This window comes from Ailuropoda melanoleuca, chromosome 10 (genome assembly GCF_002007445.2).
Source record: "Ailuropoda melanoleuca isolate Jingjing chromosome 10, ASM200744v2, whole genome shotgun sequence".
NCBI classification, from domain to species: domain Eukaryota; kingdom Metazoa; phylum Chordata; class Mammalia; order Carnivora; family Ursidae; genus Ailuropoda; species Ailuropoda melanoleuca.
The window spans coordinates 29,592,708-29,609,461 of NC_048227.1; the positions used below are offsets into that span (position 1 = coordinate 29,592,708).

The following is a 16,754-nucleotide window of genomic DNA, read 5'->3' on the forward strand; positions in this document are numbered from 1 at the left end:
CTTCCATCTTGCATCCCAGTCCCCTCCTCAGCTGCCTGGAGGAAGGAGCATTTCCGTTCTAGGGCGCCGGAAAGGAGCTCTCTTTCTGCTCTTTTGCTCTGCGTGCGGGTCACAGGCTCTTTCGTTTGGCGAGTCTTGCTGTGTGCGTCCTTCCGCTGTGGGTGTTGGAGAGCTTTCTTGTTACTTTGTAGAGATCTCTATTCTTTTAAACTCCCGCATCATGCTCCAGCCGTAGCTGTGTTCCATTTCATGTGCCCATTGCACACTCCTGGTTTCTGGTGGCGCTCGCCTGCACGTCCTTGGGCGTGCCTCCCTGGGTGCACGTGTGCCACGGTCTCTGGGGCACACGTCATAATGCGTAGTTTCTGGGTTTTGGAATTGGCGTATTTTTAATTTGCTGCCTTGTGACAGTTTGCCTTCCGAAATGTTCGAACCCATCACCCTCCCCTCCAGCCATGTCCACGAGGAGCGATTTCCATACTCTCGCCAAAACTTGACTTTGAACGTTGGAAAAACGTTGCTGATCCGGATGGGAAGGATACCTTGTTTGAATTTGCATTTCCCTGGTCACTTAATAAGGCTGAGCACCATCTTCTCTGTATTTTTACTACCATTGCATTACCCTTCCCGGAGACAGCGTTTTTGTATTGAGATTGGGAAAAAATTGGAATTTTGACTTGATTGGTAGGAGTTCTTTATATAACTGCAGCACATGCGTTATGTGCCTATTCTAGATTGTGAAAACTTCTTATTTCTGGAAAGATCTGGTCCCAAAGGTTTTAGAAGAGATAAAAGATGGCTTGCTTCTGCAAGCCTTCTCAAGTGTGGCAGACGCCACGCTAGGTTCTGGGGAGACACGCGTGAGATGCTACTTAACCTTAAAAATCTGACAGTGAACAGAAGAGGGAAGGGCAAAGTGAGCAGTGATGAGCCATCTATTACTGCCAGGCTGTGTTTCAGATGTGTCGTTTGCATTATTTCATTTAACCCCTGTGAAGTAACCACTAGCCTCGTTCTGCCGAGGAGAAATTGGGACTCGTCTGAGGTCTCACAGCTACTGTGTGGCGGGATTGGAATTGAAACTCCAGTACGTCTCATTGCACACCTTAGGCTCTTAACGTCTCGGCTGGACTGGGTTGTGCTAGAATTGACTAGAAAATAATTTACCTAATGATCAGTCAAGAAGAGAAAGACTTCCTGGTTTATTCTATGAGGCCAGTAGTGTCACCCCGATGCCCAAACCAGACCAGGACATCGTGAGAAAAGAAAAACTAAAGACGTCTTATAGATACAAAACCCTCAAGAAAACACTACCAAACTGAATTCAGCAAGATATGAATAAGTAGAATTACACAACATGACCAAATCGTATTTATCCCTGGAATCCAAGGTTGGTTTCACATTTGAAAGTCAATCCGGGTAATACACCATATTCATAGAGTGCAGGATGGAAACCACACGATCATCTCAACAGAAGCAGAAAAAGCATTTGGCAAAACATACCCTTTCATGATCAAAACACCCAGTAGAGGAGTAATGGAAGAGCACTTCCTCAACCTGATAGAGACCATCAATAACAAATCCACAGCCAGCGACATACTTAATAATAAAAGACTAACTGCTTTCCCGCTAAGATCAGGAGGAAGACAGATATCTGCTGTCACCACCTCTATTCAGCCTCGTACTGGAGGTTTCACTACTGCAGTTAGGCAAGAAGAAGAAATAAAAGGCATCCAGATTGGAAAGGAAGAAGCAGAACTATTTCTGCTTACAGATGACATTATGTAATATATCGGAGACCCTAATGAATCCACAAAAAAATCTATTAGATTTTAATAAATGAGTTCCTTAAAGTCGCAGCAGACGAGATAAATATACGAAAGTCCGTTGTATTTCTCTACACTAGCAATGAAAACTGTGAAAATGAAATTAAGAAAAGAATTCCATTTGCAATAGTGTCAAAAAAGGATAAATATGTCAGGATAACTGTAACAAAAGAAAGTAAAACTAATTCTCTGAAAACCACAAAACGTTGTTGGAAGAAATTAAGGAAAACTGAAATAAATGGGAAGACGTCCCATGTTCTTGGATCATAAAATGAATGTTAAAATGGCAAAACTTCCCAAATTCATCTACGGATTCAATAGTCCCTAAATATCCCTATCAAAACCCACATGATCTCTTTTTGCTGAAATTGGCAAGCCGATCCTGAAATTCACGTGGAATTACAAGGGACACAGAATAGCCCAAGCCACCTTGAAAAAGAAGAAAAAGGTGGAGAACTCATTCTTTCTAATTTCAAAATTTACTACCAAGCTCTGGTAGTTAGGACAGTGTGCTAGTGGTGTAAGGGTAGACATCCAGACCAATGGAATAGAAGTGGGAGTCCTGAAATAAACCCTTATATTTACAGCTAGCTGATTTTTGACAAGGCCGCCAAGACCATTGACAAGGGGAAAGAATAGTCTTTTCCACGACGAGCACTGGTACCACTGGATATCCACGTGCAAAAGAATGAAGTTGGACGCTTACCTAATACCATATATAAAAACGAATGCAAACCACATCGTAGACCTAAACTGAAGAACTACAAAACTCTTGGAAGAAAACATAAAAGTGAATCTTTGGGACCTTAGAATAGGCAAAGATTTCTGAGCTATGACACTATTAAAAACATATTAACAACAACAAAAACCGACACATTGGGCCTCATCAAAATTTAAAAAGTTTGTGCTTCCAAAGACTCCATCGAGAAAGAGAAGCAACCCATAGAATGGGAGAAAATATCGACAAGTTATATGTCTGATAAGGAATTCTTTCCCACAAATATATAGATAACTCTTACAACCCAGCAAGAAAAAGACAGAGGACTTGAATAGATATTTCTTCACCAAAGGTATCCACATGACCCATAAGCACACGAAACGATGCTTGACGTGATCAGGGAGATCGAAATCACAGAGAGATCCTGCTACAAACCCACGAGCAAGGCTAAGCACAGAAAAGACAACAAGTGTTGGTGACAATATGGAGATGTTAGAACTCTCATATATTCGTTGGGATCATAAAATGGTAGGACGATATGGAAAGACAGTTTGGTGTATCTTTAAAACGTTAACAGAGTTACCATATGACGTAACCATTCTAGGTACTGGAGAGAATTCAAAACCTGTGTTCACACAAATCTGTATGGAATATTTGTTGAGTATTATTCATAAGAGCCAAAAAGAAATAGCACAAATACTCTTCAACGATGAATGGATAAATACGATTCATCCATACAACAGAATATTGTTCAGCAATAAAAAGGAATAAAGTTCTGATGCATGCTATAATACACCGTGTGTGGATCTTGAAATCATCATGCCGAGTGAAAGAAGCCAGACACATAAGGCCACGTGTTCTATGATTGCACTTACATGAACTGTCCAGAACAGGCAATTCCATAGAAACAGAAAGTAGATTCATGGTTTCCAGGGCAACGGGGAGCGACGGCTAATGGGTACAGGGATTCTTGGGGAGTGCGCTGGGCGGTTGCTGATAACCAGGGAACTCAGGCCCACCCCTGGCTGTGGTGGTGAGCCGGTGGAATGTTCTAGATTGGGAGTGGAGTGACCGGATGAGCATCTTGAGCTCGGGTCTTCTCCAGGTAGCGCTGCAGGCGCCGGCGAGGCAGGTGGAGTTCCGAGCGCAGCTGTATCACTCGAGCCTCCGCCAGCCGCACGTGGAGACCAGCACACGCCTGGAGACGCGGTACAACGGGCGGCTGCCTCTTGTGGCCGGCCTGCAGTGGAAGGACGCGTCTCGGGCTGCCCTGTGGAAGTGGGAAGGTGAGCGTCCTCTAGGGAGACTCTTTGGCTAGCAGGTGAGGTTTCTGGCCCCCCAGGCCTTTGCTCATTACCTGAAAGAACCTTTCTTTGTGTTGGTCTGGCTGTCAAGACTCAGACCTTTCATGTGTCCCGTGACGCTTGCAATTAGATCCCGACTGCTTACTCTCCGCAGTAGAGCCCCTTGCCTGATTCTCCTGTCTTCTCTGGTGGCCCCGTATTTACTCTTCTCAATGAGTGCTTGCTCTGTCCCAGTCCCCAGCGAGCAGTCTTACTGCACCCATTTTACAGATAACGACAGCATCAGCTCAAAGAGGTCGCAGCTTGGAAAGTGAAGGCCACTTTCTTTATTACCACATACCTGTGCCCCCTCTCCAACCTCTTCGTGCATTTCTTTTGTCCACCATGTCCCTATGAAAATTGTCAAACCTACAGAAAACTGCAATGGAGTCTATCGTTAACATACTGTCAACCCAGATTCCGCCATTAACGTTTTACTCCCACGTATCTATCCACTTATCCATCCGTGTTATTTGTTGGTGCAGTTCAAAGTAAGCTGTGGACCTCCGTACATTTCACCCCTTAACTGGAGTGGAACGCACACGTCTCCAGGGTACCGTTTGATGAGTTCTGACAGGTGCACACACCTGTATCGCCCCTGTCCCGTTTCAGAACATGATCAGCGTCTGTGAACTGTGATGAGGCTGCAAGGACCTCTTGGAACCTGCCCGTAGGCCTTTTCATACTGGTTGCACCCCCTTCTCCCTGTCTGCCTCTTGCAGGAGACTTGAACCTGGATAGTCCGTGGCTGATGGTCTCCGTGGCTCACAGGCTGTACTGGCCCCACCGACCCACGTGCCAGGCTGTCCTGGAGCTGACGCTGGGCAAGGCTTGGACCCTCAGGAACCTGGTGATGAACGTGGCCTACAGGAACCAGGGCGTCGACAGGGAGGGCAAGATCCACATCTATACGCCTGCTACCACGTACCTCCGGGTGCGCATGCTCGGCCGTGCCCCGCTCCCCTCCCTGCCGTTGGACTTGCGGCCCAGGAGGCTGGTTCCCTGCCATCTAGAACTTGTTGCGTGCAGAGGGAACACAGCACCCAGGCCTGCTACCAGGTCACAGAGTGGGCGGTTTGGATGACTCAGTGTTGACAGTCTTCAGAATTACTTGCCAAGTGAATTTGGGAGAGTGGACCCCTCCCCACCCTATCCCTCAATTTTCTATATTCTTTCTTTCTTTTTTTTTTTTTTTAAGATTTTATTTATTTATTCGACAGAGATAGAGACAGCCAGCGAGAGAGGGAACACAAGCAGGGGGAGTGGGAGAGGAAGGAGCAGGCTCATAGTGGAAGAGCCTGATGTGGGGCTTGATCCTACAACGCCGGGATCACGCCCTTAGCCAAAGGCAGACGCTCAACCGCCACGCCACCCAGGCGCCCCAATTTTCTATATTCTTTTAGCAGCTAATAGATTAAACTATGAAAGCAGGTTGAGGGGGAACTTGGAAACAAGTAGACATCAGGCCTTTGCCGAAAACCAGAATGAACACTTCAAGGTCGTAGATCAGTTTTATACCAACTGCTGGGTGTGATTGAGTGTGCTTCTTTGCACCTGTTTGATCTCTGAGGCATTAACAGTTTGGAAGAAAACCATCCCGGGAAATATGTCCCAGTGTCCCCCAAGGGAACCGTGTTGGGAGGACAAGTGGATACAGCAGGGGGTCTGGGCCTGACTTGGACCCAGAAAGAGGTAGCTCTGGGCCCCCCTGGGGACAGCAGTGTTCCCTCTGAGGCAGGGGCTGAGTGATAGCAGGGTGGGGTCAGCCCGCCAGCTCCTGCAGACCCCAGCCGGGGGCCCAATGAGGGCCTGTCCCGGGAGGTGGCTGCAGAGATGGTAGCAGGTGTCCACGTTCCGGGACGAGTTTGCAGGGGGAGCTGATAGGTTTGCTGAGAGATTTGCTGGTGGATGGGCAGTGCGGAGGGAGTGCAAGACAAGACCTAAATGACCCCAAGGTTTTGGTCCAAGCAGCTGGGTGGAAGGAGGGGACTTTAACTGAAACGGGAAGGTGGCAGTGGGCACCCGTAGGTCCTGGGGGGAGACCCAAGGTCAGTGACCTATGGGACAAGTGTTCTGGAGTTCTAGTATGTGGAGGGGGGGGCAGGGTCGGTCATGCTTAAACCCCATTTTGATCCCATTATCTCCACTCGGGAGGCCCTGAGCTGTGTGAACAGGGGACAGTGGCCTACAGGGTCCAGGTGTCATGCTAATCCTGAAGGGGTTTGCGCCCGGGACTGTGGGCTGGGGTGCACAGCCCTACACAGAGCTGTAGTGCTGTCCGTCCCCCAGCTCTTCCCAGGGCTCTGAAGACCGTAGCGATGATGCAGGGGGAGGAGGCCACCTGCAGGTGTGTGCCCCTTGGGACACAGAGACCCTGCCTGCTAATAATAGCAGCCCAGTGAGATCAGATTCCTTTTCTGAGCCAAAGAGGGGGGAGAGGGAAGGGAGTTACCTTCTCTAATAACTGATACTTGAGATTCTCTCTCAGCTCAGGGCTGAGAGATGGAGGGAAGTTTGTCCTTGTTCCTCAAGACCCTGTAGGGAAAAACCAATTCTGCCTGGACCCGTTGGGAAAGGCCTCACAGAGATGGTGTCGATGGGGTTTTGAAGGATGAGTAGGAGTTCCCCAAGTGAGAATGGGGAGAAGGGGCACCCCAGGGGGAGGGCATAGGGTGTGCAACGGCTTTGGTCGGCCTCCCCTGCCTCGCTGTAGGTATCCACGGTGACGACTGTGGCACGGAGCCTCTTCCGCAGCCGGAGTGACATAGAATCAGCCTGGAGTGGCACGGTGCAGAGTGAGATCCACGCGGAGAACAGCCGGGACCTTAAGATACTTCACTGCTGGCTGAAGGGCCCCCGGCAGGAGACAAACCTAACGGCCGCCTACAGGCGCACGGATCAGGTGGGTCCAAGCGGCCCATGCTGGAGGCTCTGCTGTTGAGAGACCCTCAAATCCCTCCCCTGGGATGGGGAAGTGTTTAGTGCTTGGCCTATGACCTCAGGCCTTCCTGGGATCAGTTTTGTTGTCTGTAAAATGGACCCCAGCCATATTATTAGCACAGACCCTGGAGCAAAGCTCTGCCTCGAGGCAGAAGCTCGAGATCATTCCCCGCTGGGCACCTGGGGAGGTCCAGGGGTGGCGGTGAGCCCGTGTGATCTCGGGGTCTGCTCTGGGGCGAGGCTGCGATTCACTTCAGCAGCCCCTTCTCAGGGGTCACTCTCGCGTGATGGGCCGGTGGTGGGAGCTGCCCCTTGGGCCCCCGGGCATGATGTGTATGGAGCCCGTTCCCCGCCGGGCCATCCCCCTCCATCAGCCTGGTCCTTGTTGCAGCCCTGGAAGACTCACGTGTCGCTCACGGCTCTGGTGACCACGACCGGGAGCCAGCCTCGGGGCCTGGAGTTGGAGGGCAAGCTGGAGGAGGTGACGCGTGACACAGGCTTGTACCAGAAGCGGGGGACCTTCCTCCTCAGGTCCGTGCAGCCCCTTCCCCTTTCGCACGACATCTGCCAGGAGGGTCTGCGGCGCGGAGGGTCCCGGGGGACAGGGCAGCCGTGCTGTCTGGGAGGCGCGTGTTGGGCCCACGGGGCCAAGCCCAGAACTCTGAGACAAGCTGCCTGCCTCCCTCGAAAGTCCCTGGGTCCCTAACCCCCTTGCATTAGGGTGCTTGGAAATCTGGGAGCAGAAGTCTGTCATCACCCCAGCCTGAAAGCTGCACTGGGGGACCTCTAGTTCCTGGAGGCACAGCTGGTTGGAAAGGTTGTTCTTGCAGTCAGTGGAGGGGGGAGGTATTGGGGGAGGGGGTGTAATCAGCACACCTAGCCTCAGCTCCAGCCTGTGTCCACACCAGCTTCCTGACCTTTGTCGTCTTCTGTCGAAACAACGGTAACCACGAAGTAACGGGAGCCGTGGTCTGCAGAGACCTCCCTCCTTTGTTCGTTTCATTTCGATTTGTTGAGCAACTCCTATGTGCCGTGCACTTTTCTGGGAAAACGGAATAAAAAACGACAGAATTCCTGCCCTCAGGGAGCTTGCATTCACTGCACACACATTATCTCCTGTGATCCCAACCATTGTTGGGATGGGGGGGCGGTCTAGTATTTGAGCCCCCATTTCACAGATGGGAACACTGAGGCACAGAGAAGTCAGCCACATCCTCTGCTGCCCAAGGCCACAGACCCCAGGTGCTGCCTGTCCTTAGGTCTCTGCTGCCAAGGGGTGATGAGGACCCCTGCTCTGCCCAGGTCACTGGGGTGTCGTGAGGGCATGGCCAGATGGTGAATGGGCGTCAATTGGCAAGACGCAGGGCTGATGTGTGTCCTGATGTGCTCCTCTCTGTGACAGAGTCTTAACCCTGCAAGCTTGTGACAGGCCTGGTCTGAGCTTCTGGGGCCCAGTTGTGCCCTGACCCTGCCAGCTGCTTTAATGGCTTCGGCCTGTTCTCCCCTCTCCACGCCAGGCACCCCTTGCCTCTGCCCATCCCGCAGAGCCTCGTCCTGCAGGAGACCTTCACGGCGGATAGGCGTCACCAGCGGTGCTCCCTGGAAACTAGGCTCGTCCTCAACGGCGACGAGGAGACCCTGCAGACCGTAGTCCTGGGCTACCAGGCCGGACACCCCTATGTGAGTGGGCTCTGGGGCACATCTGGGAAGGGGCCTGGGAGCAGCGGGGAGGCCCCTGTCTGCTGCTGACCCGTCTCTGTATGTATGTGCGTTTGTGTGGCCTTCTCTCCCAGGTCTGCGCAGGCCTGACCCACCCGTATGACGGCAAGGCCGTCCCCAGGAACGTGGAGGGGTGCGCCGTTGCTTGGAGCCAGCATGCCGTAAGTGAGCAGAGACCAGTCACCCCAGTGACCCCTGAGCCATCTTCTCTGATGAGCACAATGCTCTCCTGCCTGGGTTTTCTGTTCCACTCTGTCCCTGCTGTTCCAGCCTACCTGACAGCTAGAGGGGGCTTTCCAATATGCCAGCAGGATCATGCCACTGCTTCTCTCCGGGTGAAGACCTAGGCCCTGCCCCTCTGGTCTTGCCCACCCTCCAAGGCCACCTGAGACCACTCTTCCCCTTTTGCTGCCTCCTTTGGCTCAGCCTCCTTCCGGTTCCTCACCACGCTCTTTCCTGCCCCAGGACCTTGGTGTGTTCTGTGCCTGGAGCTGTCACTCCTTCCACTTTGCCTCCTTCCCTTGTACTGGTTGCTGAGGGTTCAGCTCACACGTCCTCTCTTCCAGGAAGCTTTCCCTGGCCCCAGACCACCTCCCATCCCCCGGTTATGGGTCCTGCACACCTCACACTTCTGTCTCTAGCACTTCTCGCAAATCTCAGTCCTATTTTGATGTGATTCTTTGACCAGTCGCTGTCTGCACCTGCTAGTCCATCAGATCTGTGATTGGTACCATGTCTGCATACCTCATATGATGACACTTTATTTCATTACACTTTGCAGATATTACTTTTTTTTTAAAAATACAAATGGAAGGTTTGTGGCAACCCTGCGTCCAGCAAGGCTGTTGGTGCCGTTTTGCCAACAGCATTGGCTCACTTTGTGTCTCCGGGTCACATTTTGCGGACCATCACATTGGTGATGGTGATCTGTGATTACAATGGGCCGAAAGCTCAGACGACAACAGTTAGCATATTTTTGCGATGAGCTATCCTTTAGATGAAGGTATGTACTTTTTTTTTTTTTTTTAAGACGTAATGCTACCGCACGTCTGATTGACGGCAGTGTAAGCTTAACCGTTGTACGCACTGGGAAAGCAAGAATTTCATTCGACTCGTTTGTTGCCAGACTCGCTCTCTTGGGGTGATAAACCAACCCCGCAGTATCTCCAAGGTACACCTCAGTTTACCGTTCGAGCCGCGGGGCCTGGCGCGTCATCACCCGCACGTAATGCGTCGTTGTCACCCCCCTGCTATTGAGAGTCTCTTGTGCACCTGACCCAGAGCGGGAGCTGACCCTTTCCCGAGAAGTCGCAGAGTCATGATTTTTTCCTCGGTGGGCCGTGAGGTCTGTGTTGCAAGTACTCCTCCGTGCCTTGGTAGCACAGACACGTTCTAGAAAACACACAAGTGAACGGGCATGACTGTGTTCTGATGAAACTTAGGCTGTGGACTGAATGCTTGTGTGCCCCCCTCTCCTGGATTTGTATGTTGAAGCCCTCGTGTGGTCTCTGGGAGGTGGTTAGGTCACGAGACTGGGGCCCCCACGATGGCATTTGTGTCCACCTTACAAGGGCATGGGAAGAAGAGAGCTGCCTGCCAGCCAGGAGGAGGGCCTTCTCCAGAACCCAGCCACACTGGCGCCCTGGTCTCGGACTTCTAGCCTCTAGAGCCATGAGGAATAAATTTCGATTACAGCCAGCCTGCCTATGGGAGTTTTGTGAGAGCAGCCCGAACGGACAAAGTCAACTTCATTTACAAACGTGAGCCAGGCTTGGCTCCCTGGCCGCGGCTCTCAGCCCCCTGACTTGGAAGGTGCTGGCATTAGTCTTCCTGGGGGTGAAGTTCATTTTTGCCCATGTGCCCATAGCGAAGGATTCCAGGTCTCTGGGCCCCCGTTCCCTCGTCTATAAAACAGAGACAACAGTACCCATGTCTTGGGCTGTGGTTGTGGGGACCAAAACGTAATATCAGGTACCATCATCCCGGACTTCTTCCTGATCCCTATGGGAGTAAAGGCAGGTAACCTCATTCTCCAGTAAGCATTTATTGAGCACTTATGACATGCCAGGCCCTGGACGAAGAAGTTAGTGGTGATTTCTCCCTCGTGGGAGATAGGTCTGCTGAGGGAGGGCCAGCTGTTGAACCCTGAGACCTCTTCTTCTAGGGTCCCCACTAGCCTCACCAGTTAAACAGGGCTGTGGGTGGCTTCCACAGGCTTGGGAGCCGAAGTCCTTGGAGCTCCTGAGAGGAAACCGAGGACAGGATGACCGCCCACCACACCTGCAGAAACCCCTCCCCATGGTGTTGAGTGTTTCTTTATACCGGAGATTGCAGATTGGCGCCAGGGGCCGGGTCCATCCTGCAGATGTGTTTTGTTTGGCCTGCTTCACACTTCATGTTTTTAAAAACACTGTCCACATTTAAAATCAGAAGATTTGGGGTAAAACCCAGATTTCTGCTTCTAATTAAAAACAAATCAGAAGATCGGACGCAGGGGGCCTAAAATCCCACCTGCCGACAAGAGACGAGAACGGAGTCGACAGGGACCCTTGAGTGGAGTTGAATTTGGCTCTCTGTTCTTTCTAAAACCCTGTCTTTGTTTAATGACACACATGTATTTTTCTCCTCTTGGGCTTTTATTTATTCCTCTTCCATCTTGTTTCTAAAATAAAGCCACGGATTCTTCTCAAGTTCTACACCGACGATAAAATTCTGCGGCAAGACGTTTTTAACGTCTCCGTCAGCACAGATGGGAACAGATGGCGCACCCTGCCCCCGTGGGCTTGGCATGTGGCAGAGGCTAGAAGGCTGCTGAGTGAATTCGTGATGAACCGTGTGTGTTAGGGTCCTGTGGCTGCTATCCCAAAGTACCATGAACTGGGTAGCTTAAGACAACGCAAACTCACCTTACGTATCTGGAGATCAGAAATCCAAAATGGGTTTCCCTTGGCTACAATCAGCTGTTGCTGGAATCCCATTCCTTTTGGAGGCTCCAGGAGAGAATCCATTTCTTTGTCTTTTCTAGCTACTGAAAGCCACCCACATCTCTTGGCTCGTGGTCCGCTTCTCCATCTTCAAAGCCACTAGGTGTAGGATTAGTGTCTTCTTTCTCTCTCTCTGGCTCTGCTCTCCCTCCCTCCCTCCCTTCTGCCTCCCTCTTATAAGAATGCTTAGCATTACATTGGGCCCACCTGACCCAGGATCATCACTAACCCTACCTGTGGGCAATGGACTTGAGCATCCATTTGAAAGCCTCCCGTGCACCTGTCCCCACTCCCTGCCCTGTGTGTGGGTAGTGTAGACAGCTTTAACCCATCTATCTTGGGACCATTTTCTTCTACCTGCTGGAGTCTAAGGCTGGCTTCTGCAGGTACTTGGAGTTGGCAAGGCCTCTCTCTCAGTGCCGCCGGTTCTTGCTCACCCAGGCTCAGAACAGGGAGGTCGAGGCCACTTTGAAAGTCAACCAGAAAGTTGTGCTGCACTTAAAGGGTCTGCACCATGACCGATCTCAGCGTGGGGAAATCTGGCACAGCCTGGCCCTGGACGCAGCCCATGCCTCCCAGGTACGTGTCCCCTGGTTGGGCCAACACTGGTTTGCAGCCTTTGAGCGGAGCTCAACTGTTGGAGAGAGTAAATGGTACTGTTTCTTCCCAGCTGAGGCTCCCCCAGGCCCTGCATTTGGATGGGGACATTGTCTTCAGACCGGGTCCCCGGGGAGCATTTGACTGCAGCGTGGACACGAGGGCCACCATCAACTACAATGTCACATTCCAGGTCAGATGGCTTAGCTCCATCTCCTCGCTGAGAGAGGGAGGTGTTTCTATCAGAGGGCAGGTGTCCCGTGTGTGGTGGCTGAAGAGGGGGCAGGTGGCCCTGGTAGTAAGCGTGGGATGAATCAGGATGCACTAGCTGTTGTAATAAAAGCCTGCTTTCCCGTGAAGGTTTACTGCCCGGTCCTGTCACAGTGCAGCATGGCTCTGTGGCTCTGCCGTGGCTGGCACGGGGGGACACGGGGATAGTGAGAATTACACAGTTTTTCATGGGCCAGCCCCTTGTGGGGGGGGAGGAGGGGGCAAGCCACTCCCACCCACATTCCATTGGCCAGAACTCATCACATGACCCCACCCAGCTGCAAGGGAGGCTGGGAAATGTAGTTTTAGCTGTGTGTGTCCAGGAGGGAAAGGAAATGCACCGTAGGTTTATTTGCTCCGTCCTTCGCTCTACATGGATTGTGTCTCCGCCACGTGCCGGGGTCTGCACTATGTACTGTGGATGCACGGGCCACTGTTTCTGTCTCCATCCCCAAGGAGCTTTCAAGGTCAAATCCTAGCTCCGCTGCTGATTCCCTGTGTGACCTTGGGTAAATTATTCAACCCCACTGAATATCGGTTTTCTTGCCATGAGATGAGGGTAGTGAAACCAGCCTGTGAGAGCAGGGGTGGGATTCGATGAGGTGACAGTTAGAAAGCTAATAGTGCAGAGCCTGCTTCACGGTCAGAGTCAAACAGAATGCAGCCGTGGACGTGGGAGGCGTGAGCAGGCACCGTGGCAGGGGACGTGGGGGGCCGAGGTCCCAGAGTTACCTTCCCAGCCTCATGTCTGGGGCCTCACTTCTCACACTTCCAAGTAACGCAGCCCAAGTAGGATTGGGGCTGAGAAGCATCACAGGAGGTGGTTTCTGGCGTCTTCTCTTGGCTTGGGGTTTGGGCCAACTCTGGGATGACCTGTCCCTCTTTGGGTGCCCAGCCAGCTACCTTCTGGAGTTCTGCATCTCCCTCCTTGTTCTCTCTGACCCTCGTCCACCTCCCCTTGTCAACAGGTCTCGGTCCAGCTGAACGGATCTGACTCCCACTTGGCGTTCCTCTTCCAACTCAGACATCCCCACAGACCAACGTTTCCTCCAGACTTACAGGTAGACATGGTTCCCTCTGGGATGACCTCGAATTGCCTGCCAAGTGTTGTCTCTGAGCGAAGCAGCCAGCTTGCTGGGAGATGGGGCGGAAGGAAGGGAGGATGGAGGCCCGGGTTTGGGGCGGGGGAGGCCGCACCAGGATGTTGAGCTCAGCCAGACGGTCCAAGAATCAAGAACAGATGGCAGGGAGGATTCCAAATCCATCATTTGGAAGTGATTGTCCAGGCCAGAAGGAGTTTGAACTCATGGGGGGAGGGTGTAGAAGGATCACATTTCACCCTTGAACATGGAGAGAGGCAGAATTGTCCTCTCAACCCCGTCCCGTACTTGGGAGAGGGCTCTGATCCTTTTGTGACCTAGGAGTATTTTGCTTGGCGTGGGGTAGAAACCCTGAAGGGTTTGACTCTACAAGGAAATAAAAAGCAGAGCAAGGGGGCCAGGCAGGAGAGCTGTGCTCCGCCGCCCCAGCACTGGGTGCTTAGAAAACCCCATGTTGGTTGCTTCACGAGCAAGCCGTGCGTGCTGTGTACACAGGAATTCGGCAGCGGACTGGGAGATGGAGGTGTAGACGGGTAGTCCCATCTGTGATGAGGCCCAGACCTCGACAGCAATTTCTAAATGTCTGCCATGTGCTCAGGCCTGTGCTGGTGGCTTCGGGAACCCTAAAGGAGCCTGAGAAGAGCTTTTGATAATGGAAACTGGTCCTTCTCAGAGGCACCTGTTTTCGTGGGTCAACAGCTCTAAAATTAGGATGTGTCTTCAGATCCCCACGGGTTCAGTGTTTCCTTACCAGCTTTTTTGCTTTCATGGGGGGGCGGGTCCATAAAATCACAGAGCACCTAGGGCTCCTGGCATCCCAGATCTGAGGGCTTGCTGTCGCTCTCATCAGTGGTAATAAGAACTGATGCCTGTGGAGTGTTGACCACGGGCCAGGCTCTGTTGACAGCCCTTTACGTGGCTCACCTCGTGGATGCCCTGGGACACGGCTGTGGCAGCATTCTGCAGAAGAGAATCTGACACAGAGAGAGGTGACATGAGCGTCCTTGAGCGTGTAGGTGGGGGCCGATGCCCCTGGCTGTGCTCATCGCGGGGCAGATGTACTAAAAACCTGGCTGCTGGGTCATTTCATGGGCTCAGACTTTATCATCACTTTTTTTAAGATTTTATTTATGTATTTGTTTACTTTAGAAATAGCGAGTGCACAAGCAGGGGGGAGGGGCAGAAGGAGAGGGAGAAGCAGGCTCCGTGCCGAGCAGGGAGCCCCACCCGGGACTCAATCCCAGGACCCCGGAATCATAACCAGAGCCGAAGGCAGATGCTTCACTGACTGAGCCACCCCATCATTACTTTTTTTTTTTTTAAAGATTTTATTTATTTATTTGACAGAGATAGAGACAGCCAGCGAGAGAGGGAACACAGGGGGAGTGGGAGAGGAAGAAGCAGGCTCATAGTGGAGGAGCCTGATGTGGGGCTCGATCCCATAACGCCAGGATCATGCCCTGAGCAGACGCTTAACCGCTGTGCCACCCAGGTGCCCCCCCATCATTACTTTTTAAAACAGCAGGACCCTTTATTCACCTTATCTCTGTGGGTGAAATGAGGCTGGGGAGCTCAGCCTTGTCAGCCTCGGTCCCCCTCTTGGAGCGCCCCCCCCACACCATCCGCTGCTGGAATCTTCATGCAACGAGCTTTGATAGTTTAGCTACTAGCCTGGCAAGTCTGTGTAGCCCCTCCCCTCCTTGCAAGGCCAGCACTCCAAGGAGTTCAAGGCCCGTTATCCGGGCATTCTTTGTTATCAAGGAGGTGCACCCGGTTGGCCGCCCCCGGAGCCCCTGACCTTGAACGCTGAACATGTTTTTTCTACATATCCTGCTTGGTGGGAATATAGAGGGAGAACAGGACCCATACAGTCTCAAGACCGTGATTGACAGTGGCGTTTGGGGCGCGTTTGCAGAAGCCAGCCGTCCAGCCTGTTCCCTACTCTGAACCGCGGTACCCCCTGGATGGCCCATATGTTCTTGACACGTCTCTCTTCCGTGGTGTCCCTGGGGCCTGCTCCGCCGAGGCGCACTGCCACCAGATCCCATAGCAGCAGGGTAAGCCACAGCGTCCAAGTCACAGGAAAGCACAAAGGGCTCAGAAACCCTTGAGCTGGGAAGAAGGCAAGCGATTTGAGCAAGCACTCGCAGGGCCAGTAGGGGTTTCAGCAGCTTTCCTCTGTGTGTTTACGCCAGCCCTGGCTTGGGAAACGTGGAAATGGTCAGGTGTATGTATGCAGCATTCTGTCCTGATGAGGGCGCACGTCCCTCCTTGTGCTGTGGTTAACGTGTCACGAGCCGTTCCACTTTGCAGAACTTCTTGTCTTATTTGGAAACTCTCCTAGGGAAGGAAGGGGATTGCCTTACAGCTGGAATTAAAGGCGGCAGGCATGTCTGGCCAGCCGTGTGTCTGCCTGCCAGTCTCATCCTATAAAGGAGTATAGGGCCCAGCAGGTAGGGGTGCTCCTGGATATAGTGTCCAGTCCAGTTATAGGGTACCTAGGGCCAGCCGTGGGGGCCATGTGCCTGTAGCCATCCGCAGGGAGAGGGGAAGGCACCCGTGGGAATGGGTGCGTGTTGTCTCCCCAGCCAGATGTCAGTGGTAACGGGTCCAGGTTGATTGCCTCACTGTGTGGTTATCTACCCGACACTATGAGCTATAGCATTTGGGGTCCCATTGTACCCCTCTCTGCACAATGAGGCCACTCCCATAATTTGTACCTAGGCCCATACCAGGCCATCCCAAATAGCATGTCCTGTTGGCAGAGTCTCATTTATCTGCTCCCGTATCAATTGGAAAACTTTCCTCTTTGTGTCTTCCCGGGACGGGAGCCCGCATACCCGGGGAACACGTGTCAGTCCAGAGACGGGCAAAGAGGGGTTATCCTGAGTGTGGAGGCGTTTCCAAGGGCTGAGACGGGCAGTTTGGACTTGCCAGGGCAGGCCCGCAGTTGCTGATAGCGGGAGTTCACGGCACACCCAGCAGATGGTCTTACTCTGTATGGAGCCGCGGGTAGCCCGGTCCGCGAACAGGTTCCCTCGCAGAGTCCAAGGGCGAGAAGGGACAAGTACGCTGTTGAGTGGGCACCTGAAAAGGCAAGTCATGCTTGTCCAACTGAACGCAGGAGATGACACGAGCCTGGCGGCGGTTCGGCTCCACGTTAACCAACACCAAATTGTCCGCACTCTGTTACGCGGTGCGGCGAACCTACAAAGGATGGCGGAGATCTCACGATGCTTCATAAGGGCAGTTACGAC

The 16,754-nt window shown here is 52.4% G+C and overlaps 1 protein-coding gene across 1 annotated transcript in view; it reads left to right on the forward strand.

Moving 5' to 3' along the window:
- LOC100479676 overlaps window positions 1-16,754 on the forward strand; it is a 126,611-nt gene that overhangs the window by 50,979 nt on the left and 58,878 nt on the right. Inside the window, 9 exon segments of the mRNA XM_034670366.1 lie at window positions 3,650-3,830; window positions 4,610-4,821; window positions 6,601-6,789; window positions 7,219-7,358; window positions 8,345-8,507; window positions 8,621-8,707; window positions 11,972-12,109; window positions 12,201-12,320; window positions 13,366-13,458. Coding sequence (XP_034526257.1) covers window positions 3,650-3,830; window positions 4,610-4,821; window positions 6,601-6,789; window positions 7,219-7,358; window positions 8,345-8,507; window positions 8,621-8,707; window positions 11,972-12,109; window positions 12,201-12,320; window positions 13,366-13,458 — 1,323 coding nt within the window.